The sequence below is a fragment of the Egretta garzetta genome, unplaced genomic scaffold, assembly GCF_000687185.1.
Source record: "Egretta garzetta isolate BGI_Z169 unplaced genomic scaffold, ASM68718v1 scaffold388, whole genome shotgun sequence".
NCBI classification, from domain to species: Eukaryota; Metazoa; Chordata; class Aves; order Pelecaniformes; family Ardeidae; genus Egretta; species Egretta garzetta.
This window is the reverse complement of record NW_009260610.1, coordinates 504,056-531,649: the sequence shown is the minus strand read 5'-3', so window position 1 is coordinate 531,649 and position 27,594 is coordinate 504,056. Positions and strand designations below refer to the sequence as shown.

At 35.2% G+C, this 27,594-nt stretch overlaps 1 protein-coding gene across 1 annotated transcript in view; it reads right to left on the bottom strand.

Moving 5' to 3' along the window:
* Positions 1–27,594, bottom strand: part of PACRG (parkin coregulated) — a 242,334-nt gene that overhangs the window by 93,408 nt on the left and 121,332 nt on the right. The window contains exons 3-4 of the mRNA XM_009644872.2: positions 13,832–14,003; positions 2,464–2,613 (exon numbers count right to left, since the gene is read on the bottom strand). Coding sequence (XP_009643167.1) covers positions 2,464–2,613; positions 13,832–14,003 — 322 coding nt within the window. The remainder of the gene's footprint in view (positions 1–2,463; positions 2,614–13,831; positions 14,004–27,594) is intronic.

The window sequence follows — 27,594 nt, the reverse complement described above, 5'->3', positions numbered from 1 at the left end:
CAGAAGTGATGCATGAGTTTTACTAAACAAGCAATACATTCCTTTTTATGCCATTTTTGAGCTTCCACTGAACCCATGTAAACTTTTGGTATCCAAAAAATTTGGGGTTAGGAGTTCCAGAGCTTTACATCACAAACACTGCATGAAGAATCACTTTGGTTTGTTCTGAACTGGTCACCAGATAACTTGACCTTAAGGTAAGTTGACCTTAATGTCTTATTAATACTTTTTTTTTTTTTAATGTTTTCTTGACTATAGCTTGTTTAGTGTGAGAGTGGTATTCACAGATGCTGGAAAGAGTTCCTTTCAGCAGATAGATACTGATCTAGGGAGGTGGCAATGACTAAAACATGGCTCCTTCCAGCTACCTTAATTCTGAACAAATTTCTGTGGTGTCAGACTTAATAGACTGCAATTCACACAGTGCCTGGAAGATGTAGCACAGTTCCTCCTTTCTCAAGCTATACATAAAAGAAGGAAGAAGATATACAGTCCTGCACCCCATCCTTCACCTGTATGAACAAGCAGTGGGGAAAAAAGCCTGGATCAGTCTTTACACCTTCCTTATAACTGGGAGCAAAGACCTGCACCTCAGTTGCCTATTAAGCATATGGGAGATAGAAAGAAGGAACGGAACATACATTTTCTGTCAGCCACCAGAGAAGGAGGAAAGAAATACAAGCTTCTTGAGTTTAAAGACAGGAAGAATCTTTCCCTGTCACCCACATGCAAGTACTGAATAAGTTGAACAGTTTTATATGGTAGGCCTTGCAGATAGTATCCATTTCATTGGTAATACTGAACTTTCAAAACCTGTATTCCTAAAAAAGTAATGCTTTAATAAGATGAATTAATTTTGAACTAGTACTTTACATTGCTTATTGGTTTTCAGTTCTTAAATGCCAAACATCAAGATTTAGTGTAGTTTGATATAGGCACAGATTCACATAGCACAGATGTCATGCAAATATGTTGAGAATATGTTTTATTTTGCTCACAATACAATCAAAACTTAGGATATATTTAGAATGTGTTTAATGCCTTGTTAAGCTATGTAACTGGTTACACATGAGCTTTCCCTATTATTCATCTGAAATCACCTCAGAAAAGCCTAGTCAAGAGAATTTATGAGCTACTTCATGCTGAAATTTGGAAAAAAGCATGTATTGTATATTCATTAATCAATGAGAGTCCTTTTTACAGTCTTGTTTTGTGCCCGATACTGAAATTGGATCTGTTAAGGGGGAATCTTCTCATTCAGAAGGAGCCCTACCGAAATTACATATATTCAGCCTACGGATTTTATTCATAACCTTTCATCCCACAACTTCTAGAAAGCCACAGTTGTTGTCTGAACCACGCTGCATTTGTGGAATTCCGTATGTTTGTGCAAGTTTCTCACTAAGTAAAACAAAGTCACAGACTTTCGTATTTAAAAGGATCTAAAACCTACATCTCATTTGAGCCTCAAAGTCAGTCTTTGGACAGGCATTTTTCAATCTGAGGTGAATCTTACACTCACTCTTTAGTGAGTATACTAAAGTATGGCGGGAAGCAGTCCTGTAGCTAACTATCAAAATGCCGTGAATGTCATGAAAAGCTCTTTTGCAAGATTGTGAGCAATTAACTTCTTTTGATCTATATGCCTGCATGTCATTAACAGAAACTTTAACTGAACAGATAAGTACAGATAGATTTACTATAGAAATATATTTTAAACATTAGTTTGGTAAAAGCAAGATACATCATGTTGATTTCAGCTGGTAACTGGTGTAAATGCATTTGCAGTAGACAGTGCTCACAGTACTCACAGTACCAGTTATTAAAGACTGAAACTGGCAATGGAGGTTTGCACTACAAAGAAAACAACATACTCGACTGCAGATACAAATTAGTTCTAAATGTCTCTATAATAAAACCTGCTAAGTGAGCAGTAATAAATTCAAACTTCACTGTTTTGCTAGATGTTATGTAACTTGAAATTTTTCTACAACAAGGAGTTCTCTTGACCCTCAAATTAATTAGTTTGATTGCTACTTTTATTTTTATTCTTTCCTAAGCCTGATGGTAGCAGTGAATTGCTTGTGAAGAGCACAGAATGGAATAAAAAGACTGGACTGAACTAATGTGTTGGAGGGAGGAAAAACCCTTTGCAATTTATTAATGTATTCAAAAGACTGTTACAAAACTTTACAATTTAATTATTGGAAGATTATAGAACTGCTTCAGTGGTTCTGTACTGCATTAAATAAACTGTACGTGCAAGGAGTAATAAATGAAATTGTTAATTTCAATGCATCCTTAGGGAATAGTAAGGGGGGGGGGGCTTACATTATTTAGAGCTCCAAATGGATTTGAGTTTATATACAGTAATAAATCTTAACTACATTGTTAATTAACCCTGCCTCAAGCCCCTTTTTACCTTAGGAGTTGAAAGACACAGTGTCTGTTAGGATAACTCACCATTCATATTCTTAAAGATGTTTAGGACTGGGAGGATTTGCCGATAATAGGGCACCAAGGCCTCCCCCACCATGTCCGCTGACACCACCAGGTGCTGGAGGACTTTCAGCGTGATGCAGATGACCTGTCGGTTACGAAGGCTCAGCGCATCTGTGATGTAGAAAGAACAACAGGAAGAAAGCAGAATTAATTTCTAAAATGTAGAGGGAGGGGGAGGAGCCCTCTAATGGACAAATTTAATTAAACTGTGCTCTGCTGGGGATTGTAAGTGGGCCTTTATTAGCCCAGCTTTGAAAGATCCCAAAGATGGATTGCAGTCCTGATGTTATAAAACACTGCCTTGTCTGATTGTTATTTGTTCCCACAATTTGTGCTGACTCTTCAGTAACCCAAAGAATGTAGCTCATTATTCCCTCATGCTGCCTGTGTAATACTGGCATGGTCCAAACAAATAAAAAATAAATGTTCAGTAAGTACCATTTGGGGCCAATGGAACTGTACAACTGCAAGACAACCTGCAAAGGTTGACAACAGATACATTCTAGTGCAACAATTAGTGTTTGTATGTTTTGTACTCGTTTATTTCACAACTGTTTTATTCATTCAGCTAACAATTCCTACTATTCTGAGAGTCAGTACAATGAAACAAATGTTTATAGGGAAAAAAACCCCACAAAAATCCTTGTAGGCTTTTTTTAAGACAAACATTCTAGAAAAAAAAAAAAAAGATTTTGTCTTGCCTACTTAGATTTTTCTCCCAGCTTTCAGTGTCATGCTTCTAATCTTATGACACTGAGACATTTCATAAATACCTTTTGTTTCTCTTCTTTCTTAATTTTACTAAAAGCAAGTACTTTGCATTCTCTTTTGTAATTAAAAATGATTCATGCTTGAAATATATTTTTTTTTCTTGCAAAATCCCTCTAGTTATAAAACCTTCTCTGAAATTACGCAGCTGGAAGCAGTTGTCAAATCTGGTACGCTATTATATATTGTTCTAATTCTCCAGTGTTCTGCCCACTTACATAGGCGTTTACATCATTGCAATGGGAAAGCAAAAACTGTAAAAGCGAAGCTCATATTCAATGCTATATGTTTTATAACCACAGAAGTATATGAATATGCGATTCAACATAATGTAATGTAAGTATAAGCACTTGGAAAAAATTATAGTAAAGAACACATTGAAATTTGAAGAGGAGTTACCAATAAATTCTTCAAGAACTGCCTCTTCACACTGAAGTAATAGGATTCAGTATTTCTGGCACTAAGTTTTGTCAGTGCACAGGAACGCCGTTTCACAGGGAACGAAGTAGTATTCTCACACAGGAGCAACGTCAGTTTTTCCATCTCTAAGCAAATGCCCGGTGCCCCACCCGCTTCTGCTTCTTATTGCATGCCTGCCGAGTGTTAAAAATCAGAGCTAGAGCTCCGAAACGAGGGCAAGGCAGATTGGTTGTGTGAATGTGTAGAGGCAACTCTTGAAAATCAACTGGCAAGTTACCTCCCTTCATGCCTCTTTGCATGCTTATGAACAGCACACTAAAACTACTGTTAAACAAGAGTTAGAGAGCCCAAGGTGTAAAGGTACTGTAGTGCATCACAGGGTGATTCCAAGCTAAAGAAGTGGTGTTAAATGAAAATAAAGACTGAATTTCATACTTCTTATTTGCCAGTCCCTACTGTAGTCATCAGGCTACACCTAATTTCATATTAATGTGTGGACAGGAAGTCCATCAATGCAGCACACTCACACGAAGTTCCAGCAAGGAGGGTGGCTATTCCAAATTATGCTTTCAGGGATAGATGTTCCAAGGCTGCTTTAGCAAAGAGAGACCCCCAGGTACAACTTTAAAGATTCGGTCCAAATCACAGGCAGGAAAATACTTTCTTACAGGTGAACAGGCATTACTCATTTTCTTAAAAGAGTGACTGGAAGAGGAGGCTCTGGGGTTCCAACATATAGGATTATTCATGACTAAATTGTCATACACAGAAATAGTAGCTAATGAAAGTAATAGGGAAATTATCATGAACACTTCTAATTTTCAGTACAATAATTATTAGTTATTCATACAAACATGAATGAATATTTGTATTCATTTGTATGAATGAATTAATATCAACATGAATAAAATGAATAAAATTAATTATTCATACAAGCACTAACAATTAACTTAAGGGACATAAAAATTAATTAACAACAGAAATCACAGCTTCTTACTCCTTAATGAACAAATTGTACCCACTTCCAGGAATAGTTTTTCCTGACTGTAGAAGCTGTGCTAGAGAATGAGACATCTTATTTTTAGGCATGCAGAGGGTGTCGTGTAAGTGCAAATGGCTGTTCAACCACCCCAGGAAGAACTTTCTTCTGCAGATAGTGGCTCCCAAAGGTTTTCACAGTTTCCTGTTTCCAGAGTTATGTCTTGTGCAAAGACAACCCTGGTTTGAGTGGAAGCCAAGACTGTCCTGGTAAAGATTAATTCCTTAATAAAATCAAGAGTGTGAATTATGCCTCATGACTGAGAATGTGTTCCTATGAGTGCAGCAAACTGAACACATGCTGAATCCAGAAGAAAGTTTTCAAACAACAGCTCATCACAGAACCTGTCATGCAAGTCTCCTTACATCTGAGTTGTGCTGTAGGGGTGCTTGACGGAACTCTAAACAGTAATACTGGCACTTGTTTCATCTTCATGCTAGAAAATCAGGTGGATACTTGTCCAAAAACAGAGGCATTCCACCCTCCATTTGACACACAAAACAGAAGACAGAATTTTGAGTGCTAAAGTGATGGATATCATAGAATCAAACAACTGCAGAATTTGAGCCTGAAGCCCTTCAAATTGCAGGTATCTGCAGTGTGTGTTAGGAAAACACTTGTAAATATCAAAAGTAAGATCAAATTGACTGCAGAACTGTTGTTATTATTATTAAATATTTGGACTGTGGCATGCATAGCAGTCAACCAGCTCCTGGCTTGATTATATTAGGCACTGTATAAACATTTAATTAGAGACAGTCCCTGCCCCAAGGATATGTCAATTTCAAACATATGTTTATCTTTTAAAAATCTGGTAATTATTTTCTGTGTACTACCATCACTGCCGACCATTCTCCCACATGAATCAAAGGGAAAAAAATTAATGCAGTATATGAAATAAGTACATTTCAACATTTTGAAAAATGTCAGTGATATCTGGAAGTTAACAGAAATGGAAGAAAATACTAGTATCCTTACACAAGAATAAAGCCGACCATTTAAAACTCTTAGTACAGTACAGCTATATATCCCTAAAGAAGAAAACATGCATAATATCCAAAGTATTCCAATTTGAAAGCACGCTAGGCTGCTGCCTCTTGACCTACAAGTTTGCTGTAAGACGTGGATCTTCAGAGTAACAGCAAAGTGAATGACCCATTTGCTTCTCAGTTAAAGATACCTTTCCACTCCCTAAAGGGTTTTTAGAGGACTTCCCTCCCTCAGTGGAATATATTTCCCCTTTGATCCTCTAGTCTACATGCTATGCATCATACAATTCTCTTAAGCAGCAACTTTCAAAAAAACCCCAACCCGATAAATTGACTCTGTTGCTTGGTGGTTCTGATGTTTTCTCCTTTAATGGTATATAAACTTGAAGGTTTTGCTTGTGATGAGGATATACACTTTTCCAGGAGACCCTCCAGCTTAAATAATTGCTCAATGCAAGTATAGAATGAAATATCTACTTCAAACATACTTTATTTTCTACAGTTACAGTTTTTTCAAACAAGTATTTTCTGAAGTTCATCATAACTTTCTTAAAAGAGAATTTTAAAATGTTCGTAGGTTAAATATCTGGTGTAAAAGCTCAGTATCTGAGTCAGTTCTGTGTTTCCCCCATTCAAAGCCACAGTAATGGATAATGATGACATTTGAAAGCGTATTTGGAACACTGAACATTTTTGGGATGGAAGTTTTTCACAGTGCTGTTTATTAAAGCTTATTAGCAATGAGCTGATATACAATTCCAATTCACTGACAGCTTCACTGAGGTTTTTTTTCATCAAATTTTATTGGCAATTAATGTAAATTTAGAATTTTCTTTTGTTAATTTCCTTTAAGAGCAGAGACTTTTCTTAAGATATATGCCACTTGTTTGCTTATCCATTTAGATAGAAGCCGCTTACATATGAAGCAATAGAAATGATTATTTTAAAACATTCAGGTCTTTTCCTTGAGTAACACTTCCAACATCTCAAAGAAAAATATCTAGAAGCTATGTAAGCTGATATTTTTTATTTTTATATCTTATTTTTATGTGGCAGTTTGGAAAAACCTGTCTCTGTCTCAGACATTGCCTATAATAGAAGCCACAGTTCTCATCTTCGGGATTGATACATTTTATAAGCCAGGAAACATGACAGCATTTTTCCCAGTATATGGTGGATCTTTTCCATGACACAATGCATTCTCACAGAAGAGATCGAATCAGAACTTTCTTCCCCAGGTAGCACATTGATAGCCTAAACTTCACAGAATAAAATCAGATTCATCAAATTTCAATCTCTTCTCTAAATATTAGATTTTAGTAGTTTTATTTCAAGTTATGTTGATAATTTAATTCTCTTTAATTTGCACTGGCCTTTAATTATATTTGACCCCTTTTTCCAATACACCTGTGAATCTATGTTTAGAAATGCACTGACAGTTTCCATTTTCTATTTAGGTCTCAGAACCAAAGATTAAACCCAATTTAGTTTGCATGCATATCCCTCCCCCCACACCACCACCCCCCACCCCCCACTGATGAATGAGGCACCTGTTTTAGAATATTCTTTGTCTAAGGCAGGACAAGATACATAGAGCAGGTCTCTTGCAGGGCAACAACCGCTGAAGATAAAGATACTTCAACTGTGGCTACTTAATCTTGTTGATCAAGGGCTTCTTTTCTTAAATTCAGAGAATCAGGTATAAAGAACTGCTAACACAACGTGTTCTCAAAATACAATTGATTGAAGTCATACAAAACTGTCTTACAGAGAATTTTGTCCATAACTTTCAAAATGCATAATACTTAACCACCTGAACTGATATAGTAAATTATGCTAATCTTACAGAACAATAATGAAGGCTGTTACAAAACACAGTGTTTCAATCAAGAGTGAATAAAAACCAGAATACCAACCTTGTGTTCTGTACTTTTTTAAAGTCAGGTGAGATCCTGATCCAATTTACAGTACAGATGAACAGATATTTCTTCCAGTACAACTGAAGGAGTGATGTGTTGGAGTGAGGTGATGGGAAGAAGGAATAGGGGGCAAGGCATGAAAAACTTAGGCCAATTTTGTCATCAAAGACTTTGCCCTGTAAAGCCAAAGCCTAAGGTGCAGAAAATGCTAAGATCCATGGCTGAATCACTGATACTTGCAAAAACCATGAACGAGCAGACTACTGGAGAGAAAGTCAGTGGCTTTTTTTTCAGCTTTAGTTGAGCTTCTAATTGTAGTGTCTTACTAGATCAGTGCCTATAAAACCTGCAGGCCCTGTTTAATTAACTAGTATAAAGAATACACTGAGAAGAGAGTTCCAAAAACCTTCTCAATGGCTATGCCAGTTCACAGAGTTTCCATCCATTGCCAGATGTACATTCCTTCCCCTGTGCTGCCACAAGCTACTAAACTGTGCTGAATACCCACCCTCTCAATGAAAACAGCTTTGTTATCAATGAAATGTCATACCATTTGTTAAAAAGGTTTCAGGAAAGATCTAGGGAAACAAAGACCAGTAATATTGGCATCTGTACTGCAGAAGAAGAATGTGGACAAGGAAAGCCTGATAATACAGTTTTCTTAGACTACCAAAAGGTATCTGATAAGGTCCCTCACTGAAGGCTTTTGAAACACTTATCTGCCTTGGTTTCCATATAAATAAATAATTGTTTAGAGATTATAGGAAATGAGGTCAAGAAAATGTGGCCACAGAGGAGGAATATCACTAGTTAGAGCCTTGCAAGAATCTGTGCTGAAGTACATGTTTTTCATGTGATTTGGAAGGGATGTTTACTAATGAGTAACAAAGTCTTCTGATGATTATTCCAGACGCCAAAGATAAGGGCTGACTCCGAAGAACTGCAGGACTTTTCAGTAAAGAATGACTGGGTGATAAAATGGCAGATCAAATTCAGTACTAATAAATGTGTAATATTAATCAATTGATAAATTGAGGAGAGAATAGGTCTAACTCCAGCTTCAAAGAGAAAGATGTTAAATGCAGATATCACTTTCCAAACATGGATGAGATTTATCTTTATTGAATGAGAAACAGAGTTTTCCTCACAGAAGGGAGTACAGAAGAGTAATAATCTAGTTTCTATACCGTTTGAAGCTACCAGAAATGACCAGTTTTGAGCAGAAGAATGTAACATGAACCTTCTAATTACAACCACTTGCACTGGTTGATGGACCCTACAGGGAAGAAAGACTCTGGTATTTAAGAATCAAGACATTTTTTTTTTTTTTTTTTTTTTTTTTTTTTTTTACATCAGAGACCTTTGCTTTCTTTAAAAGCATTTTAAGCCTACAAAAACAAGTTTGTTTAATTTTCCGTCTGTGATCTTAACAACCGGGTTCTCAAGAGCAACAGTCAGTCAGGAGGAAGATAATAATTCCATTAAAGGTTGAATTTACTTTCTGCAGATGACAGAAATCGACTTACATGATTTACAGAAAGAAAAAGACTACAGCCCAGAAAACATATTTATTCCATAAAAATATTTCAGCATTCTGTGAAATAAGGAAGTATTTAATGACTATACTCTTAAATACAGTGAAGATATATGAGAAGAAATATAAATGTGCTTAGAACAACTGCTAGCAACAGGTTCAACTTTGCTTATCTAAATGCAACAGTGACACTGATTTGACATTAAGAGGGAACTAACTACACTGTTGTCCAAGACAACAGTCCACATTTTACATTCAAATAGAACATGGAGAATAAGAAAACAGAAATCAGTTTAGTTTAGAAATGTATTAAACATTAAAAAGGACTCTGTAGGTGACACTGAGGGAGGACTGCTCTATGCATTTCTCTGTATCTGACTCACAAAAAAATGTTTCCCCTAATGAAACTTTCTCAACAAAGTTTGAGGTAACCTTGATATACTGTGTCACAGAAGGGATTTTTAACAGCATGGAAAAAGCATCAAAAAGGAAAACTTCAATGTTCCTTAGGATGGAGAATATTGTTTTGGACTTAATCAGACATGCCGGTCTGCTGACTGCAACTGTGTACAAACAATACTGCCATCTAAGTTACAATTTAAGTGCAAAGACGTGAGCTTTATTGGCTTCTAGTCCTAAGTTCAAATCGCCTACGTGTCCATTTTAGGATTCACAGCACAGAACAGAAAAAATTCTGACAAGTGGGTGATCCAAGATGCTTAAGTGGTTAATTTCACATTATTTTCTTCATTAGCAAAGTTGTATCAGGGTATTCCTACTGATCATCTCTACTCCCTTGCTCCAACTTCTGTGCTATTGCATATTCCTTCATTCATGACAGTGCAGCTATAAACCAGACCACTGAAATATCTGAGTTGAAAAGTAAGGCCTCTTTGAAAAAAAATTGGTTTTATTTTAGATTTGGTGCTTTGTTCTGGTTTTTTTTTTTTTTTTTTTTTTTAATACATCTAGATGTGAGATTCACTGGGTTGCTCCACAAATAATTGCATCAGCAAGTCAGTTGCAATGAACTGGAAAAAATGGTCACTTTGTGTGTGAAGGGGTTGGAAACTCCTACAACTACGTGGCCAGCAAAGAAAATGTAAGTGGTAGCGTGCTTGCTGCCCTTGAAGGGAGAGAAGGTGCTTCCACACACTGTGCTGGATGTCCCCGACGTTACTCACAGAAATATCAGGCAAAGGTGTAGAAACTTCCTGCCCCCTCAGTGTTTATGTCTGCATGTGTGTCTCATGTCGGATCTGGGGAACTCTGTGGTCAGGAGTCTGAGAGTTGCAGAAGCCTAATGAAGGCAAGTGAAAGGACTCATGGCTTTTCTCATCTGGGGTTTGTTATGGAAAATGTAATACTAAAAGCAATAATTTTCCCCCAAAATGAGTATCAAAAGGAATTTTTCATTCCCATAATGACCACACAGAATTTAGAACAGGAGTTTTCCATTGACAAGCATACGGTACAATAGACACCTCACAGCCTCACACCCCTTTTCCTGGCTATTCTTGGCTGGTTCTAGGTCATGGCAGGCCACAAGGGAGTTTTAAGATACATCAGTGCATTACTGAAAGACATGGTAGGGCCAGACAGATCCCTCTGTTCCCTAAAAATAAGGGAACTCTCACGTGACCTACGGGCAGCTTTGCTCGCCACCCCAGGGGTGTGTGTCTGGGTCCTGTTCCGCTCTCTGCCACCAATGCTGTTTGTTATGTGGGGCTAAATTTGTCTCCTTCTACCTCTTTACTTGTCTGCAATATGAAAATAACAATGCAGGTATTTCTGACAAAGAAGTTATTCTGCTCTGTGCTGTGCATCAGAACTTTCATAATACCTCTACAGAGTACTGTGTTATTGGGCATATATCTCAATTTTTGAATCTTTCCTCTAGTTTAAATAACTCAGGCAATGGGTTTGCCTACACCTTCTATGAAAGGGCGTAAAAATTCTTAGCACCTTGAATTATTCACATTTTCTAATTTTGCATTTTTTTTATTTTTAGTTGTATTCCTTACAAGTTTGACATATACAGGTAATCTGTTTATCCTGGATTTTATGCCATGCAATGACTATATTTATAAACTATTTTATCATGTTTTGCCACTGCAAAGTACAATATATTTTTGATTTTTATTTTGAGAGATAAAAATATATTTTAAACATTTTTCTCTTTGAGTAATCAATGCCTCCAACCTCAGATTTTTTTCCTCTGAATTTCTAAAAAAAAGAGTACCTTTTAATGTGGCAAACAAAAATAAGCAATTATTTTTCAACTAAATAGCATTCTTCCGTATTATTTTAATGATATTTCAGTTACTTTAGGAAAGAAACTAGACTTGTTAATTTCAATTATCTGCCTTTAGTTAGTCATTGTCTGTTTGCATAACCAGAAGAAAATTTGTTGAAAGGATTTGAGCTTACAGTAATGCACAGATTCATTAAATAATATCATTTTCCTCTTTAATGATATAGTGTTCAAAAAGTATGAACTTTAAGCAAGGATGGGTGGAGAATAGATTTCTCCTTAAATCATTAAAATATAATACAGAATTCTAATATTTAATTTAAAAAGTTTTTAGAGAGCAGCTCTTTACTAATATTTTCCTTTGATGAACATGCAGGAGACAAAACTGCTTTTAAAAGCATACTACCTGTAGAGTTATTTTTCTGTCTTTCTTTTATCCCTTTCCCCTCCATCACATATATTACCTTGCCTAACAATCAATTGATTCACTCTTTCACAGTAGAAATATGGTAGTAGTCTAGAAGAAGACTGGTTAATCAGATATAACTCACCCAGTGGGACACTTTAGAGACAGTAATATGTGTAAAACATAGCTGAGTTTATTGTGGATGCAGCTGAGTCACAGAAATGTATACCTCTGACTACACTGCTATATTACACAGTCATAGTAAATTTAAAAAACTCTTAGAAGTACACACTTTCAGATTCCTTGAGATGGCAGTGTCTTTTTTTAATATTAATATGGCTTTAATTAGGAAGAAGCCTTTATAATTGATAGTACTTAGACTCTTCGTACATTAAAGCCGATAAGAGAAGGGTTTTTTTAAATAAAGAAATAAGCATTGTACAATAAAATAAAGCAGAACCAACAACTAAATTTAGCTAGCAGATTCTTGAATGTGTTCCAGCATCATAAATTATGACTTGATTCGAAAACCACATAAATATCCTTACCTCTTTCTAATGCTAAGAGCTGTGTAACACCTAAAGCTTCCAGGTAATTATTTCTAAGCTAGATTCTGGTCTCAGCAAGACTTTTAAATCCTAACTGAGTAGCAGCTGTCATAAACTTGCAGCCTTTTTTGAAGAAACCATTTCAGCCTTCAAGAAAAATGATACTACTATAAATATATTTGGGTGGTGTTGGAAATACAGATTTAAAGAAATGACATGATTCTACTCTTTACGTGTTTCCATTTTAGAGAGAAAAACCTGTAATTTAAATGTTTTCATAACCTTTCTTCACAAGTGTCACTTACAGAGTAAGCATTCTGAATATTATATATTCCTTTCGACATTTTCAAAATCTACAGTAAGACAGAGATAATGACATCTACAATTAATCTATTTAAATGAAAAATAAATTGAATGAAAACCCCCACATTTGTGACCCTTCCAACGCTATTATTTCAGTATTATCAGGCTCCAAACTACATTCCCTTTCCCCTTTTCCAAAACCGTATTTGACTCTATTCATTCCTTATCACAAATACAATGACTCCATTTTGTTCTGTATTGGCATGGATCCTGAATTGTCTCAGGAAAATAGGATAAAGGATAGCAATGGATACCATTACTGATCAACGATAAAACAGAGCCCAAGTTTAACAAATATGGGCATCTATTAGTACAGGTGTGGCATGCATACTTAAGAATCATAATACCTAACTAAAGAAGGATGATGGTTCAGAATAATATCTCCTCAAGGCAATGATCTAAAGAAACAGGAAAGGGCAAAACAATATATTTGAAAGCCTAAATGTTTTAAGAAAAGGCATTTTAGTTTTAGTGGTATTACACTTGTATTGATTTATTACCTTTCACATAATTTTTCTATGAAGACTATGTTTGAATATACAAAAACTTCAAAATTAGTATTTTTTTAAATGCCAAAATTTTACATACAACATTAATCAGTCATGGAGAACTCCCAATTTAGAGAGATACATGTATATGCAAAGTAATGAGATTGATAATAGAAAAGATATCTAGTAAATATAAGACAATGATAGAATAAACAAAAGGACAAAAAGAAATATAATTCCGTGAGTTTCATCTGTTGATTTCTCCTGCCATTTTAGATGAACTGGTTTATACTGTAATGGATTTACATAATAAATATACAAAATCAGGTAAGAAAATGTCACTTCACGGTTCCAAAGACCAAGAGCCACATTGTAATAAGAAAAACACTAACCAGACAGTCTGTTCTTCTGGATTACTGCATGTACCAGGTGATTGAAGGCATAAGCCTTCTGGCCTTATACCTTACAATTTACTGACATTTGCAATAATCTCCATGAAATGTACAGCCTGTCATGGCTTTTTTGCTTAATTAGCAACTTGCCAAAAATCTATACTATATAAATGCAATTTTAGGGATTTTTTTCCCACATGTTCACCTACTTTTTATTGGGATAATGAGCTGAGGAATGACAGGAAGAATCTTGTTTCCACCATGTTCCAGCATGTCATGGATTCCTTGACGAGCAAAAAACTCATATGGAAATGCCATTTCACAAAGCCCATCAAAAAACAAAGGCAGATAGTAATGATAGTCCAGCTTTTCAATCTCTACCTGAAAATACAAAATAAATAAACAAATAAATGCCATTTTTCAATACCAATGCAATGCAATCAGGCCAACAGATAATTAATATCATCTACACAGGTATGTTTAATAAATAATAACCAATTTTATATCACTGCAGAATATCATTAAGTCTCAGATATGTTTTATGGCCAGATATTGAAATCCAGAAATATTAGACCTAAAGAAAAGAACAAAAATTAATATGCTCCCATATATTTTCACTTTTTTATAAGTCAGTACCAGATTCTGATATTCTTGTTTATACACCTTGCTTTGTAAGTTACCCATAGGAATAAACCAGCCACCATTCTGTTTATTTCAGAAAAATCTGATCTTTACATCTTCACTTGGGCAATCAAAAGAACAAATAAGAGCAAGAACCCTGTAACCAACAAATATCCAACGTGGCACAAGTATCAATAGTTGTACAGAATTCCCAACTTTCTAGAATGTTGACCTAATTTTATTTCCTATTAATTTCAGGATCAGAATTGTAAAGAAATTCCATGGATCTCTACTGTTAAAAAAGGTAGAGCATTAGGTACCTATTCCTAATGGGAATCTCTCTCCAATCCTAAAATACAAAGTGTGCTAACCTTTCCAAGTTATACAGTTTGTGAGGGATTTTGCACTGTATCCTAGTTTTCTTCCCTTTTCCTTCTACCCATCAGCACTCTGATGCTACATACACTCAGGATAGCCAGAGAGAACCAAAAGTTGTTTGCTTTTAGCCTGTCAAAGCTCTAAATACAGCTAAGAAGTGACTCAACAGCCAAGCACTTTCTCTGAACAGAACATGATCCTCCAAATCACTTAGAGATCAATCCATCTCTTTAGGCATCCACTTCCATCTTTAAAACACTGCTTAGCTGCTGCCCTATTTTTCCAGTGAGCTTATATTTTGGAATTGGGTAGATGCTTCCTCCTTCACACCTAAGAAGCTTTGTCACGTAGACCAAGTTGAAGCTCCAAATATCCTAAAAAAATATTTGCCAGGTTAAGCAAACAAATGCCCAGCCCTTGATTTGGGGCCTATAATCACATTCTCACTTGAATTGTGGAAGAAAAGTCTGAAATAAACCAGCCAAGAATTTAACCTGTGTTTTACGCTTGGGTAAATCCCATAGTCAGCAAGTAGCAGACATACATTGACTCTGAGCAGATCTGAATCCTGGTCTTGCACATCTTAGCTACTGACTTGACTGTTTCAGTCTTTCATGTTGAAACTGATCCATCCATGATAAATGAAAATTAATTGGAACAGATACTTGAAAGTAAGTCCTTTACATTTCCTGTGAGCATCTCACTATTGGCAGATGTAGTGCCAGTTACATAGTTACACAGTCTCACGTGCATGGATTGTTAATCTCTTATAGGAGACTAAAAAGAAAAATTTTGTAATCCCTATTCACCTATGTGAATTAAATCAAGTCCCTGTAATGAACCATGCAGAAGAAGGAACAAATGTAACCCACATTTCCTCTTTTCACAACGCCATATATGATGCCTTCTCTAATTTTTGCTCATTGGCTTTTTGTTTCACAAGGAAAAACACCTTTATCAGATGCCTTAAGGGTTAGTATCCCAGGGTCAATTTGTGAGAAAGTTCAAAAATAACTATATCAAGCAACCATGTATGAAGATCTTTACAAAACAAGAATCAGAAGACATTTAAATTCCTAAAATGATGGGGTTTGTATTTCTTGAGGACATTCATCATGATAACAGACAATACTTGTGAGACGGTAAAAGAAGTCTACCCCCGAAGTCGCTAAGAACAGAAGACAACAATATAGCAGCTACAAATAAGACAAGCCTAAGTCAGAGGTCAAATTGTTCATTACAGCAAGAAACCTGTATCACAGGTAAGAAATGGCCAGGCAGTCAAAAAATCATTGACAAAAAAGCAGGACCAAGAAGAAGAAATTTTCTCCTGTTCTCCATCAATAGGACAATAAGACGTCCTTCATTATTTTTCTTTTTAACTTTTAATCTGTAGTTTATAAGATTATTAGCTTGCACTTTTTGTTATTCAATATTCTGGTTTCAGAAAATCAAAGAACCCTACAAGAGCTACTTGTGTCTGGGGAAATCTTTAGATGTGAAAAAGAGAGATACATTTAGTAATGTGGGGGATGTTTTTAAAATTAGGGGGGTGCGTTTCACAAGGAAAAACACCTTTATCAGATTATGTCTTTTTTTTTTTTTTTTTTTTTTTTTTAAATCCATTCCTTACATGGGTTTTTGACAACTCTTTCAAAATTACAAACTATTTCCATGGAAAAATATCCGTGATGGATACAAATCCATGTTAGATTACTGAATCAGATTTGCAATTATTTTGCTCAAAACACATATAGTAGAATCTCTCATTTCTTTTCTCCCACTCTTCACTAATATCTCCTCTAACTCTATATACCAGTTATCTTTCTTCTTAAAGATGTGATATTTCGGATACTCTGAGCAATTTTTCTCAGCTGTTCTTTGAACTTGAAATATTCTTTTTCTTTTTCAGATATAAAGAAAGCTTATGTGTTCAAAAGCTTGTCAGGTTTTTTCAGTGACAATAACTGGTCAATAAAAGATATTACCTTTATCTACCAAGTCTGTCTTAAAGTTATACATTACATATACATAGGAATGATATAATAACTTTAAGGTGAATATGATTTCTGGGTTTAAAAACAAATCTGATTTTTACACATGACACGAGTTTTATTATGAAAAAAAAATTCTACAAAATATAGGTACGACAAGCTGTGGATCATAAAGCACTTGTGTGTACTATTCACTTCTCAATTAGTTCCAAAGCCGTAAGTGGTTGGCAACTGGCATGCCTCTGAAAAGGACTCTGATTTCTAACTCATTCCTTGAAGTGTCAGCTGTCCAAGCATACAGCCAATTTTTACTTAACATTTTGTGCTCTATAATAACTCCCACAATATGGAAGCCAGAAATATTTTGCCTTACATTCTATGGTGTGAAACCCTTTCCTTCTGTGTTTACTATTTAGCCTTTAAAAGTGGCTATTATACAGCTGTTCAGAGAAAAATGTGATTTTTCTGTATATGCCCACAAAATTCTTTTGTTTTTCACATCCACCCACAAAAAATGCTGATTAAAGCTCAAATTCTTGGCAAAACTTGTCCACATCTGATAATAATGCTGCAACTATGGATTTTAAGAAGAAATCTCACAATAATTATTATGAACTTCTGTACTAGTGGTTTGCAAGTTGTGAGAGCCCACACTCTGAATTTTCACTAAATAGGTGAATTTAAAAAAATTGATGTATCACTGTAAAATATGATCACACGACAAAATCAACTGTATTATAATCAGTGACATCTTCTGTTTCATGAAACTTCCATGTTACTTATATATACTACAAGCTCCCTAGGTGAAAAGGAAACAACATACAGTTTATAATTGTTGCTTTATCAATATGTATAACCAATGCACAAGATGGGAGGAAACTAATGGCAGTACCACAGTTAATTTGTCCAGCAGAAAATCTGTTCTTATGAAGCAGCTCATAGTGAGAGGCCAGTCTGCTGAGGTAATGAAAACCCAGATAGAGTCTAGGCTGTAAACAGCAAAAATTAGCTTCATGGCTAATCTGCCTGTCAGATGAAGAAAGGAAGCTATTTGAGAGATCTTAAGGTATAGAAGTTCAACAATATGGATGCTATTGGCCTTTCTTAAATAATCATATTTAAAGAAATCTGGTAATTTATAAGACAAACCTGAGTTTTAGAAGGTAGTGTTTAAAGTACATAATTTGTGTCTCATTTCACGCAACTGATTATATAATACTATATGTCTTTGATACGATTATCCAAAAATTGGATTTGATCTCCTGGAGACATTATATCTAACTGTTTAAGTACTCATTTAATGTTTTATCTAAAGCATTAAAATGAGGTCTAGTAAAAGAAACTCTGGAATTGTTGGTTTCATAAGGACAAACAGGAGTTTTTGTCAGGATTGTAAAGATTTTGTAAGGATTCTCTGGTAAAATTATAGTTCATTTTAAGATTTGTTTTCCGGTCTACACCACCTATTTCATCTCTATTTTCTAGGTTAATGGAAAGAGAAAAGCAGAAACATTCTTGAATAGTCTCAGTTTTGAACTTCCTTTCTGATTTTAATTCCAAGATTTCTTTCAAGGTTTCTTTTTTTCTTCCAGTATCCTCTACCCATAGTCAAGATGAAGCCTGTGCATTTCATAGTTTTTGGTTTCTTGCTTTTAGTATACTTGTCTCTTTATTCATAATGGGATGTTAGTTATAATCTTCACTATGGAGCAAGCAACACTTACTAGTATTTTCTAGCCTTGATTAGATGGAGTTATTAATATGGTGTCTTTGCTTGTCATATTTATGGTTCAAAGCTCAATTCTGCTGTTGCATTTAGTCCCCACAAGTTTTCGAGCAAGAAATTATTCTCTTTTTAGTCTGCTGTATTTCACCTTTCAATACATACTGCCTAGGCTCATACTACAAAGATTCTCTATTGAAAGAGTTTTAGTCTAAATTATTACTCGTGTCATATTAAAAAAAAAAGAAAAAAAAAAAAGATGGAAGCTGTGCCTATATTTTGCATTCTGCAATGAAATGATAAAATACTTCTCTTAAACCAAGTGAAAGATTATCAAAGTTGAAGAGAAACAGATAATGGCAAGGGAGAAACTAGATAAACACCCCAACACAAATCTTTTAACTTGGTCAAAATTAATTTAGAGCCTTTTTAATACATTCTGTAGATATTAACTTCCCATAAGAAGTTAAATAAAACAAGAAAATATTTGCCTCCCATGGATAAATTAATACAAGGAATAATAAGAAATGTTTCTGGAGTGTTACTGTACTGGCTATCTGAACTCAGCTCTAAAATATCACTTCATGTAAAAAAAAAAACCAAAACAAAATACAAAAATGTTACATAGATAATACTTTTGAATTTACTGCATTCCCTATTACCTCCATGTTAGCTACAAGAGTAATGCTGTCATCAATAAAAATAGCTGAGAAAAGCTAGGGGGAGATACTGTTCTATTATATTTTATATAGCAAGATATAATTCAATTTTCCATAGTAGTCTCTATATCTTGATGTCCTATTGCTCTTTCAAATGAAGTAACACAGTAACATTTAAGTCTGAAAACATTGAAGAGGAGTATGGTAAGTTTCCCAACTATGATGCACACCTTAAAGTAAATGTAGTTCTAAATTCTTTTCTCTTTTTCATTTTAAGGGCATATAATTGATAATTATTTTCTAGTTATTATTCCTATCTGCACAATGAGGTTCCTTCTACATATAGCTCTAAAATGAAGCAATACAACTCTCTGTCCCTGCAGGCTAATGGCCTCATTTGCCTCTCTCCGTCATTTTTCCACTGCTTTCTCGCAGCTAACACTGATGCCTAACCCATGTGGAGTCTTTTCAAATTATGGGGAAACACTCATAATAAAATGCATCCACTTTCTTTTGGCTCATGCTTGATATGTGTGAAAGAGAAGCATGACTGAAACAGAAATGGTTTGATCAAAATCATTTGGCAATATGGCAAAACCAGTCTATTCATAATCTATTGTAAGCAACAATGGCTACAACTGGATATGATCGAGACCTCTGTAATGTTATTGAAAATCAAATACCCAAATTCATGTCATTACAGTAGACATACTCCACAGATATTATTTGGAGAACAATTGCTACTAGCAATGGCGATGGTCCTGCATATGATAACCAAAACATTTTCTTTTCAGTTGCCACACCTGAAGGTGACAATGTAATCTTACTCGGGTTACTGATGTGAGGAAAATTAATAGTCAAGAAGAAGGTCATACTATTCCCTAAATAACTAGAGAATCAATGATTGGGTGAGAAATGGGGGCAAGGAGAAGGAAGATATAAATTTGTGTAAAATTCTCCCCAGCTAGAGAGAGGGCAAAAAACCAACCTGAAATCTCTTCCTAGAAATGCAACCTAAGAATTAATTTTTATGTAAAAAAAATGGTTTCTCAGATACATGTGTGAATCTCTAACACTCTGTGAGCTATGTCATCCAGAAGATAATCTAGGACATTCGGGAGGAGGGGGGAGGATTCTATCCTTGCATTTTCATAAATCTTTTTAATTGTACTGCCTGGATTTAGAATTATAAATATACACTTTGCTGATAATACAGATCAGGCAGGTTTAGCCAATATAGAGGAGGGTCAGTGTATCATACAGGAAAAAAACAGGATGACAAAACCCCCCTGGATTGTGAGCTATAGGCCTCATAGTATGACAGGCAATGTTAAAGTGACAGACTAATAGCAAGGATTTCTTTTACAGTATCAAGAGTTCATCAGTGTGATATAGTAAGACAGGAAAAAGGGTTGAGCAGACTAATTAATCATAAGCCACCAATATGATGCAGATATGAAAAGGGCAAATATTATTTAAAATGTATGAGATATTTCTAGTGTAGATAGAAAAGCATTAATGCTACTACACAGAACTCACCTGTTATTATCATCAATTTGCCTAACATAAAATATCCAGATTTTATTCCCATTAATTCTTCATTGGAAATAAGAGGGACAAACTGATATATAGAATACCCCAAACTGAAAAAGTAAATGAAATTGGTTTTGTTCTTATTTATTTTGATTCTGATCATATTAGATTATCTGAGTCAACTGATTTATACAAAAGCATGTAAAATATACTATTCTTCTAATACAGCAAATAGCTGTAGACTACATTTAAAGGATTGCTTTCTTTTAATTGATGGGAAGCATTATAAATAGAAGATGAATGTACCCTGAGAAAAGTGCTCTGTAAACATGACTCTGACAAATGTGGAACGTACTCAAGAATTGTTTGTGTGAAGCAAATAATTGACCACACGATAACCTCAGTGGCAGACAAAAGTATCTCCACTACTTCAGAATGTATGCTTATCTAGTTACATTCTTCTTGCTGCTCAAAGACTTGCTAACACCTTGTTAGACACACCCAATTGTTCCATTTTTTCCTTATGTGATTTATTAATATGTTGTAAGTGTTCCACAAGCACAATAAATGTGAAATTTCAGATTAAGATAGAAAGGCATTATTTCTCTACATTTTGCTAATCTCTCTTATCTGCTATTGCCTAATATGAGCATTACATGATGTGTAAAGATAATTTGCACTTTACAATAGCCATGCAATATTCTATGTATCATATACACCTACTCTGAAAGGAGAATGGGAATTAATCACTCCTCAGGGGTCAATAGCCCCGTGGTAGATTAAGTTCCACCCTCAGCTGCAACATCTGAGAAATCCCCCACAGCTGCACTTAGGCCTCAGCAAGAAGAAGAGGACAAGCTCTGTTCCTTCACTATAGAATGCACAAAGGACTATCATTGTGAAAAGAAAACTTTCAGTTTTGCAGACACTTAATTAGACAAGTGTGGACACCTCTTCTCTGAAAAGGCAAGCAAGGAGGATAATACTCTCTCAGTAACAGGCTAAGTAAAGATTAAATCTCCCCTCTCCAAAGCAGAGTTTGAAGAAGGACAATAAGGCAATGGCTGCAAGACTCTCCCACTACCTTTTTTGAGGAAGACATAACTGATCTTTGTTTATTTACTTTGTGCAATATGGAGTTAATTTTAAATTTTATTGGAAGAAGACTGGACCAGTTTGTCCATCCCAACAAAACACATACAATGCAGTATGTTAGCATAAAACCAATTTAAAAATGACTTTTTGGAAAAAATATTCATCTTTTGCTCAAAGAATGTTTGCTACCATTTTAATAAGATGAAACCTAACACTCTTATGTTATTTTTCAAGAAGTAATTGTGAAGGTAAATCAGGAGAGAGCATCAGCTGATTCTGTCCCATTCAGAAAGCTAGTGGCCAAGTAATTGTTTTCTTATTTTTGGCATTAATTTCCTTACTCTTTGCTAATTATTCATGCAAAGCTGTCTGTAAAATTAACTTGAAATTCTTTAGTTTTAATAAAAATAGCACAAACCAGAAAAATCAGAGATAAACAGGAACACTGGGACAAAGGCATATAGAAAAAAGTGTCTGTGGGAAAAGTTAAAAACAACTGTCTGAGGATTTCTTTCGCTTTAATAATTAAATCATAGCATAAAATACTACAAAACCCTCTACAATGTAATGTACAACTAGAATTGTCCATCCATCCAATTTTGTCATAAGTTTAAGACATACACATAGTGAAAAACTGCCAGTTTAATGGCTTTAGAAATTGTGGAAGCTTATAAAACATGTCATTAAACATTATCATTTGCATTTTCACACACAATATTTTTAAAAAATATAACAAAAATGATGAAACCAATGGCTCAAAGGCAAATTAGAATAGTGATTTTTCTACATTAAGAGCATTCTATGAGACTGTTCCTATAACCTTCTGACTCTTGACATTTGTCTCTAGGCAGGAAAGTGGGCAAAATGGCCATAATAAATAGAATAAAATAGTGGTATTGTGTTCACTCTCCCCAAAAGAAAAGAAGAGAGATATTTCTTCAAATTATTTAAGGTGTCTACATTAATATCTTACTTTGGAGGCATTAAGTTGATCCAAATGGGGAATAGTTACATTTTGCAACAAAAGCAAATGTGCAGCAGATGTGTTTCTCTATATAAATGTGATTAAGCTATTCCTTTTTTTAAGCCTTTCCCATTATTTCTTTATTCTGAGCAAAGTAAAGGGGTTACCGATGGTTGTCTACAGGAATAGACATGTTACTCTTGCTCACAAGTTCCAAAAATGTGTTGCCATGGGGGATTTCTGAGCATTGTCAAAGAAAAAATTAATACCTATCATTCACATGTGCCCATCTGCAAGTTTTTAGTTTTTTTTCCTATACTACCAACACTGGAAGAATTCTTCCCTCACATTTTATTAATCTCCAAAAATGTAACTGTATATTTGTGTATAACATTGTTATTAAGCAAGGAAAACTATACAAAACAAGAAGGAAAACATAGTCCACAATCCATTCATTTCCCATCATACAGTTAATCTTATTGATTTCACACAGTATTTGGGTAATTCTCTTAATGAGAACAACCTACTTTTCAGGTTGAGTTTTTAAAAAGAATCTATACTTCTCAGAAGTATAATCAGAATCCTACATGTACACGAGCCCGGTGACTTAACTGGTTGTCTCGTAAGTTTAGCAAGAACTGAGAAGCTGGCTTACAACACTAAATTAAAGGTTTTATATGTCTCTTGCTCTTATGAAACAGGCTTGCTAGACACAGAGCAGAAATCTGTAGACTGTACTCTGAAGATTCAGCTTGTTGAAAGCAATCTAAGGCACAGTTTTAAGAGTTAAAATAATAGATAGAGGATATCTGGCTCTGTAGATATTGAAGGAGGATTTTAAAAAGCTTTCAATAGAGTCCTTTTCAGGAGATTATTAAGTTAGTAGCCACAGGAGGCAAAATGAAGTCCTTTCATGAATTAAAAGCTAGTTACAGTAGAAGAAGCAAAAAGGCTAATGGTGAAGTGCCCTGGGGATTAGCAGAAATGATGCTGCTTTGTATATTAACACAGGCCCCAATAACTTAAAATTAAAAGTATTCTCAGAAGGATAGAAATTATGGAATATTGCAAAGAATTGAAATTGGCTGACAAAATGAAATGATTTACCAATGTAGTGAAGATAGAATGATGCAAGATAAAAAAGTAAAAACTATAAATTACTTTTGCAACTTATAATGCTGCAGCTTCTGGTAACTGCATTGATCAATATTAAGGCCAAGTCGTGTTGATAACTCTGCATACAGATAGGAAAGGTGGTTCTTATTTCAAAGACTTGCAGTTAACACTCTGGTCTGATTTGTAAAAAGCCCAGCCTGAGGCAAAGGTCAACAACATAGGCAGTATTAAGAAAGGCTACTTTCTAATATGGGTACTTTCTTGAATAAAAGTTTTTAAAGCCATGAAAAAATGAACACTTTTTAAAATTTAATTTTTGTTATCTCTTTTCTAACTGCTACCATCTTCAATCTTCCGGAAGCCGTAAGACATTCTGAACTGTGGAATATCATTTTGTAAGAAGACTTAAAGTGATACATACAGTGCCAGCCAAGAAAAGATGATAAAGATTTTTATGGGCTCTAGTAACATAATCTTCTCCAAGAGCTTCAGGGGAGAAGTTCATTAAGTTCATATAAAAAAAAAAGAGGCTTATTTGGGAGGACAGTGAGAATAGGGAGAATAGTTCTCTGTCTCTAGGTCCAGAGCTCCCCTTATGAGACTTGTTCTCTGCTTGCTCTGTCACTGGAATGAGTTCTATCTTGTATGTTCTCCTCTCTGAGGGGAGCATTCCAGGAGGAAGGTGTTTGCCACAGAAGGTCAGGTCATCCTCTGGTGACTCATTCTGGTTCTAATAATGCCACACTGGCACTGCAATGTGCCACACTGGCCTAGTTAGGAGTTCTTGACTGGAGCTAAATAAAAGTTCCTGCTAACTGAACAGAATTATCTGAGCTGTCACAAAGAGGAGTACTCCTCATTAGAAGGCTGGTGGGCAACTCCACCTGATTTTGAATTTAAGTTTGCTACTTTTGATTATATCTCTTCCATGATTAATCCAATGGATACACAGAGGCTGAGATCAACAATATTTTAAATGCATACAGTAAAATCTAAATGATTTATAGTATGGGTTCAGATGAGGGAATAATTTGTCACCGCAAATTGTGTTAGATAAAATATGGCAAAGCAAGTCATTACTGTCAGCACATTTGCTGAAGTTCTAAAAGGAAATCAACACAACAATATCAGTTTAAAAATCAAACCACTGACATCTAGTCTTTTAAGACTTAAACTATTTCATTTTAAAAATCAAGTCGCAAATGTAAGTAAGATGCACAAACTACTGGACATTCCTCCACTTCCTAGAAGCTCAAGCATAGGGCCCCTAACTGAACTTTATTTTCGTACTGATTAAGCTTAATTAAAGAACAAATATGTGTAAAGGTGACCCAGTTACTCAGGATTTCTAATTGTATCTCTCTAGAGCTAATGTAACTAAGTAACAAACCAAATTTCAACTGAGTTCAAGAGATACTTAGTTTGTACCCAGCATGTTTTGCTCAGTATATGTATTTTAATGGTATTTCATGTAAAAAGGCACCACAGTAATATTTAATACTATTTAGGATATTATATGTGGTGAAATGTATAAAAACACTTGTTTTTTGTGAGGGTAGATAAAGTTACTCCTGTAAATGGAATATTTTAAGATGTGTATGCCTCTTTAACATCTGAATTCTTCACTCTCCTGGAAAAAACACATTTGCAGCAAGGTGAAGTCAAGCATACAAAAAAGCTTCTGACCTAACTTGTGGCTTCTTCTAGAGCCACAGGAACTAGATTAAGCTCTGTACTGAATAACAGGAACTCTTAAAGGGGGAAATTTTGGTTAAACCCTTACTGATGTTTAAGACCAAGGGATTTTCAGAAAGTGCCAAGAAGCTGTAAAGGGTCTGTGGCATATATTGACAAAGTAATTGCATAAGTGATTGGCTTCGACTGACAACTCTTGGAAGCTGACATCCCCCAACTTTTAAAGTGATTTGGGAATCTGTTCCACTGGGCCAATAGGCTTGTTTGGGTCAATTATTTCCCACATATGAAAATGACATTCCTCCCCAGGAAAGAGCAATGTCTGAACATTTCCAGATAACCATCCAAAATCCAGAAAGATACTAAAATGTACTGGGACAGTTACTATGAATGCTGTATATCTAGGCCAGGAAATCTTGCATCTTACCAACAAAGTAGTTCTGCAATCAAATCTTCCTGAAACAAGTTGGAGAAAGCAGGGCCACAATCTGTGAATCTTCACTAACTTAAGGAATAACACAGAGAAAAACCAAAACATTCTCACTGCCTGTAAGCGTGTCTGAGAAGGAGCATAGACCAAGAGTGGTTTTGGAGCAGAGGACTGTCTAAGAAGAAAAGGTCAACCAGCAGAAATCCTTTGTCTCATGGCCTCCAAGAGTCCTGGAAGATGGCTCTGAAGTTACTTCACACTTTTCAGTCATGGTCTGGTGAAATGAGATACCTGAGACAATGTGCTAGCAGTGCTAAAGGTCCCCAAAGGTAAACTGCAGACAGGTGAATCAAGTACTAAATGAACTAATTCCAGATGTTGACAGAGCCTCAGAAATGGAAGAGAATATTGCACCATCTGCTGGCTGATACCAAACAGCATGAAGGTGTTGTCCTCTTTATTCCAAGAGTGAACTATGAAAAAAGATAGCCAGGATATATTATTGTAAATTTCAAAGCCAGAGTTTGGAACAAACAGATTGTACTGCCACAGAAAAATTAAAATCCTCCCCTTATGAAAATCAATGTTATTCCAAATAAGTCAAAACTCAAGACTAGCACATAATTTTTAGAACTGAAAATCTACAGTGTGACTAATAGATGTTCACATGAACTACATCTGTACTTAAAACCAAACCAAGGCAGGAATCATTCTCTGAGCACAGTAGTGTGGAAGAGATAATTTCCGTACAGCTAAATGCTTTCATGGAGAAAATAGGGTGGTTACCTTTAAATTGTACACTGTGAATAGTCTTGGTAGTTGTTTACCCTGAATCATGGATGAACATTATCTATGCAAGTAAGTCCCAGACAAAATCATACCAGGGACTGTGCTATCTGTGTACTTAACAGTGTTGTGTCAATGTTCATGGCATACTATGACCCTGTTAGTTTTCTAGGGTGAATGTGGAGATTGGCATGACATACATAAACTGAGGTGGAGTGAAGAACACAAATACATTTGCAAAAAAAATAATTAATAGAAGTCTGCTTGCATAATATTTAATGTTATATTAAATGTATCAAAAAATACTTAAGCAAAATGTTTGGTGCAGATGTATCACTCAAGACTATTAAGGAATTTGAGTTGATTAGATAATATTACTCTCAAAAAGTTAAAAATAAACCCTGCTTTAGGAGGAGATTACAGTCACTTGTGGCATCTGACATGGGTGTCTGTGAAATGAGTCATTGAACACAACCATTACGTTGATGGTATCACTGAAAATGGCATTTCATAGTTGGAAAGAAGTCTTCAGATGATTTTCAGTCAATACATCCATACGACCTTCACTGATTTATTTGGAGATCATATGTTGCCAATAAATTCAACAGAAACTTAAATATTGAAACGATCTATTTGCTTCTTTGTGGTATATTCATATACCTGTGATAATACATCTAGATATAGTCATTTGGATTTCTGTGCAAAATGCCATGCCAGCCCAAACAGAAGGTTTCTTCAGATACTGGATACAATGTTAGTGTTGTGATAACTAACTGACTCACTCATGCCAATCAGATAACCATAGAATCGTTTAGGTTGGAAAAGACCTTTAAGATCATCAAGTCGAACCATTAACCTAACCCTGCCATCCCACCAATTCAACAGATCTTTCTGAATTTGGTATCCATAACAAACTACTTAGGTATATAAATATGGCACTTCAAAGGGGTCAAGACATTGAATTTAGAAACCCTCCCC